At 40.5% G+C, this 5,804-nt stretch overlaps 1 protein-coding gene across 1 annotated transcript in view; it reads right to left on the reverse strand.

The window, feature by feature from the left end:
• LOC115138725 (calmin-like) overlaps nt 1–457 on the reverse strand; it is a 58,962-nt gene extending 58,505 nt beyond the window's left edge. Inside the window, exon 1 of the mRNA XM_029675866.2 lies at nt 1–457. This exon is cut by the window's left edge and continues 9 nt beyond it. Within this exon, the coding sequence (XP_029531726.2) occupies nt 1–82 (82 nt within the window). The 5' untranslated portion in view covers nt 83–457.
• Nucleotides 458–5,804: the final 5,347 nt, after the last annotated feature.

Below are 5,804 nucleotides of genomic sequence, written 5' to 3' on the forward strand. Positions count from 1 at the left end.
TCTGCACTCGGATGTCGCTGATCTGTCCGATAAATTCCTCCCGTTCGAACCAGTCCTTATACTCCCACTCGTGTCCAGCCATCAGGACCGTACCCTGGGGAAAGTTGCAGTCTGGACCTCAATAGAAAAACAAACAGACTAGACTAGGCTCCCTCTAGTCCCGTGTGATCTGAAGGCGATGGAGATGGCAGCCCAATGTGGCAGTCCTACTGCATCCCTATTCTGCCCCGTTCTCTTTAGCTGGCTATTGTGGAGGTCGTCGGACGGTGAGAGCGGTAGAATAGAAGTCTAATCTACCCGAATGCTCTCCGGTGGAGGAGATGGTTTCTGGCGGAGGAGCATTGTTTTCGCACAGTTTCTCCCTGGTGACGTAGAAAACCCCATAGCACTACTAGGGCGCAAAGCCCAGGACGGAAAATAATTCTGATGAGGGAAAATAATAGCACCTTGATAATATTCACGAGGTGGGTTGTTGTAGTTAACAGTACACGCCCACCATCATGCACTGTAAGAGACGACGAGAGAGGAGAGCCAGTCTCAGCTCAGAGAGAAATAGAAAGAGAGAGAAAGAGCGAGAAAACACTGATATGCTTCCAAGAATGTCCATGAATAGGACCATAGACCATTCCCGCTACAAACATAATTGCATTATGTTAGAATTGCACTGCACATTAATATGATTCCCCGCCCGAGATTACAAAAAACATAGGCTGCTGTAACCTTACGGAAAAAAACACATGAATTTCACATGTGATCACATGTGAAGTGTTCCAAAAACACATGTTAATGCGATAACATGTGACAACATGTAAAGAAATCAACACGTGATAACATGAAACTACACGTGAAAACATGTGGTCACATATGAAGTGTTCCAAAAAAACATTTTCACATGAATTCACATGTGACATTTCTGGTGACATCATGTTATTTTCCACATGTGACATTTCTGGTGACATCATGTTATTTTCCACATGTGAAATCATGTGTTTTTTCCTTTAAAGGTAAATGTTACAAAACAACTGATGGTGAGGAATTCAACTCCAATCAGGGCCAGACTTAGTGATTTGGAGACCCCAGCAGAGGCCAGTCTGAGGCACCGCCTCAAAAAGATGTAATGTGATTTATAGTAAACACATGGGATTTAACCTGTGTGGCGCAGTTGGTGGAGCATGGTGCTTGCAATGCCAAGGTTGTGGGTTTGATTCCCACGGGGGACTCATAAGAAAAAAGTATAAACTCACTGTGTGATATTAGGTTGCTTCTTGTGTAAATATTTTCCGTCTGGATTTGAATGATTTGAACTAAGTTGCTCTGGATAAGAGCATGTGCTAAATTAAAAAACTGTAATAATGTATTACTTTTTAATGTGCCATGAACACAACCAGTCATTATGTTTTCATCTGATTGTCAAACAAATCACTTCAAAAGTAATAAGTCCAGCATCCGAACAGTGCACTTTGCACCCACTAACTATCTCACTGGAGAAAGCACCAAAGCGAGCGAAACAGAGCCCCTCTGTCTTACTATATGTGGTCAATGTATCTGATGCTGTCTGTCCAAAAGGAGTATGACATGCCCTAATCCTTTTGGCCAGACAGCATCAGATGCATGGGCAACACATACATGTCCTCTGCCTCTAGAGTCTAAGGACCAGGTCCTGGGTTTCTGCTAAGCTAACGTACAGAATTGTTTTAAGATGGTCATACCAAGGATAATTTAGGTATTTGACTTGAAATTTTAGGACCCCTGTAAGTATAAAAAATATATACCTTTAAGTGGAAATCAATCAAATCAAATCAAATTATATTTGTCACATACACATGGTTAGCAGATGTTAATGCGAGTGTAGCGAAATGCCCTTTTCAATTCCATAAATTCTTAGGCCTGGTACCAGGTTACTTTCAAACGATTCTCGTGACACTTGTGAGGGTCGTAGAGCAAAACAGAGAACACCATCATATTCGTGTGAGTCTCATCTTTCCATAGGGCTTGTGAGGACTTTACAGACGTTTTCAAGAGAAGACCATTTTTCGGGATGTCTCCTGGTCTGACAAACAGCTGTAGCTACAGATATCTCTAGCTTAAACAGACAGATTATTATGAGGATTTTTCTATTATTTAATTATTCTGCATCAAGCGGAGCATGGGGGGGCCTCAGCGGATAATATTTATTTATTTCATTTTTATGCCCAGCTCACGAGGCCCCTTCAGCTCAGTTGGTAGAGCATGGTGCTTGCAACGCTAGGGTTGTGCTAGGGTCCGATTCCCATGGGGAACCCATTTGTAAATGTATGTACTCACTAAGTCGCTTATGGCTAATGGTAAGTCTGGTCACATAAAGAGTTTATGGACATACTGAAATCTAAAAATAACACATTTTCTCCCCTTGAGGAAATGAAAGAGTCCACTACATTCAGTGGTCACCTGGATCAAAGACTCCTGACTCACCCTCTCCTACCATGGTCTCATTCCCAACTGGCAATCTATTTCCTATATACTGCAGTACTTTTGACCAGGCCCCATAAGGCTCTGTTCAAATGTGATGCACTATATAGGGAATAGGGTGCCATTTGGGATGCTGATATGGCCTCTGTGGGTAGCTGACCCATACGAACAGACTCTTGTGTAGAGCGACTTCATTAGAATGGCTTTATGATGTGTGCTCTCCATGCCAGCGGATCTTATTTAAGGTACACACAGTTATTAAAGCCCTGGTAATTATTAGGTTTAACCAGGATTATGCAGTGTACTGTAAATCATTACATGTCTCGCCTCTAAGTCCAGTCCATAGGAACTCTTATAGGCCCACTTTTGCAAATAGAATGTAGATGGCTTACAGTCAATTTTTACAGTGTTTGTACCCTCTGAGTGAACAGTGAACAGCGTGCACCTGTTTAGAGTGGGTGTTGTCTTACAGTAAGGATGATTGTAAATACAATAAGTAAACCCATTAAAATATATAAACCTTTAGGTCATTAAGGTACTGCATCATATCGCACAAAGATATACAGTAGCTCTCATCTAGCTCATCTGTCATCCACTCTGCAGGTAGATGCCAAGTAGTCTCTCCCCACAGCCTATAAGCGCCACCAGTTTGTTGAGACAGACTAATGCCAATCGCCTCTAGTTCCTTATACTTGGCAGTTAGTCCCTCAGCTCTGGGCCAGCTGGTGATTGCTAGCTTCTACCTGGCAGGTGGTTCTCTCACTCACACGCACACGCACGCACGCACACACACACACACACACACACACACACACACACACACACACACACACACACACACACACACACACACACACACACCTGGCATGTGGTTCATCCATTTTAGATTAAAAACCCTTCCCTGGAGAGGAGCACAGCAGACTCCTGTTAACAACCGTCTCAGAGGCAGAGAGTTAATAACGAGTCATGAGGCTGGACATATTAATGATACTTTTATAGTAGCACTTTGGTTAGTTAAGTTAACAATTAATTACATAACCAAGTGCCTATAGTATTTATTTGAATCTCTTCTCTGTTCAAGTTTTTTAAATGTAAATAATATGAGTAAGTCTACCTCTGATAATCTTCCCAGTAAAGCATTAAAAACAATCAAGCAACACAGAAAAGTGTTAAAAATAGCCAATATTAGCATTTTTTATCATTTATTTATCCGTTATTTTACCAGGTAAGTTGACTGAGAACACGTTTTCATTTGCAGCAACGACCTGGGGAATAGTTACAGGGGAGAGGAGGGGGATGAATGAGCCAATTGTAAACTGGGGATTATTAGGTGTCCATGATGGCTACACATGTAGCTTTAGAAACAAGGTCTATGAAGTCAATAGCTTGCTTGTAAAATATTCATTCTATTCTCTCTTCATTCATCTCTGAAACTCACTTATTTAATACCTTTGATGATACAGTGGTAGCAATACATGGTTATAATACCTACAGAAAAGACAGAAATGTCAACAGAGGTGGTGTTGTGGTCTATATTCAGAACCACATTCCTGTAAAGCCTAGAGACGATCTAATGTTAAATACTGTAATATGGCTACAGGTTCATCTGCCTCACCTAAAGCCCATTCTTGTGGGAAGCTGCTATAGACCACCACGTGCTAACAGTCATTGTCTGGATAATATGTGTGAAATGCTTGATAATGTATGTGATATCAACAGAGAAGAATATTTTCTGGGTGATTTAAATATTGACTGGCTGTCATCAAGCTGTCCACTCAGGAAAAAAATTCAAACTGTAACCAGTGCCTGTAACCTGGAACAGGTTGTCAGTCAACCTACTAGGGTAGTTACCAACAGCACAGGAATGAAATCATCAACATGTATTGATCACATTTTCACTAACGCTTCAGATATTTGCTTTAAAGCAGTATCCAAATCCATAGGATCACAATATAATTGCCATATCTAGGAAAACCAAAGTTCCAAAGGCTGGGCCTAATATAGTGTATATGAGGTCATACAATACGTTTTGTAGTGATTCATATGTTGATGACGTAAAGAATATTTGCTGGTCTGTGGTGTGTAATGAGGAGCAACCAGACGCTGCAATTGATGCATTTATGAAACTACTTATTCCAGTTACTAATAAGCACGTATCCATTAAGAAAACGACTGTAAAAACTGTTAAATCCCCTTGGATTGATGAGGAAACTAAACATGTTATGGTTGAGAGGGATATTTTATTTATTTTTATTTAAGTAGGCAAGTCAATTAAGAACAAATTCTTATTTTCAATGACAGCCTAGGAACAGTGGTTTAACTGCCTGTTCAGGGGCAGAACGACAGATTTGTACCTTGTCAGCTCCAACGCTTTAACCACTAGGCTACCCTGCCGCCCCATGAGATGAGGCAAAAGGTATGGCAATGAATTCTGGCAGCCCAAATGATTGGAAAACGTACTGCAAATTAAACAGTTATGTGACTAAACTAAATAAAAAGAAAAAGAAACTACACTATGAAACAAAGATAAATTATATAAAATATGGTAGTAAAAAGCTTCGGGGCACCTTAAATGAAATTTTTGGAAAAAAAGCCAACTCGGCTCCTTCATTTATTGAATCAGATGGCTGATTCATTACAAAGCCCACTGATTTACAAACTACTTTAATGACTTTTTCATTGGCAAGATAAGCAAACTTAGGGATGACATGCCAGCAACAAACGCTGACACTACACATTCAAGTATATCAGACCAAATTATGAAAGACAAGGATTGTACTTTTGAATTCAGTAAAGTCAGTGTGGAAGAGGTGAAAAAATGATTGTTGTCTATCAACAATGACAAGCCACCGGGGTCTGACAATCTGGATGGAAAATTACTGAGGATGATAGCAGACGATATTGTCACTCCTATTTGCCACATCTTCAATTTAAGCCTCCTAGAGAGTGTGTGCCCTCAGGCCTGGAGGGAAGCTAAAGTCATTCCGCTACCCAAGAATAGTAAAGCCCCCTTTACTGGCTCAAATAGCCGACTAATCAGCCTGTTATCAACTCTTAGTAAACTTCTGGAAAAAATTGTGTTTGACCAGATACAATGCTATTTTACTGTGAACAAATTGACAACAGAATTTCAGCATGCTTATAGGGAAGGACACTCAACAAGCACAGCACTGAAACAAATGACTGATGATTGGCTGGGAGAAATGAATGATACAATGATTGTCGAGGCTGTCTTGTTAGACTTCAGTGCAGCTTTTGACATTATTGATCATAGTCTGCTGCTGGAAAAACACATGTGTTTTGGCTTTACACCCCCTGCTATAATGTGGATAAAGAGTTACTTGTCTAACAGAACA

This window comes from Oncorhynchus nerka, linkage group LG12 (assembly GCF_034236695.1).
Source record: "Oncorhynchus nerka isolate Pitt River linkage group LG12, Oner_Uvic_2.0, whole genome shotgun sequence".
NCBI classification, from domain to species: domain Eukaryota; kingdom Metazoa; phylum Chordata; class Actinopteri; order Salmoniformes; family Salmonidae; genus Oncorhynchus; species Oncorhynchus nerka.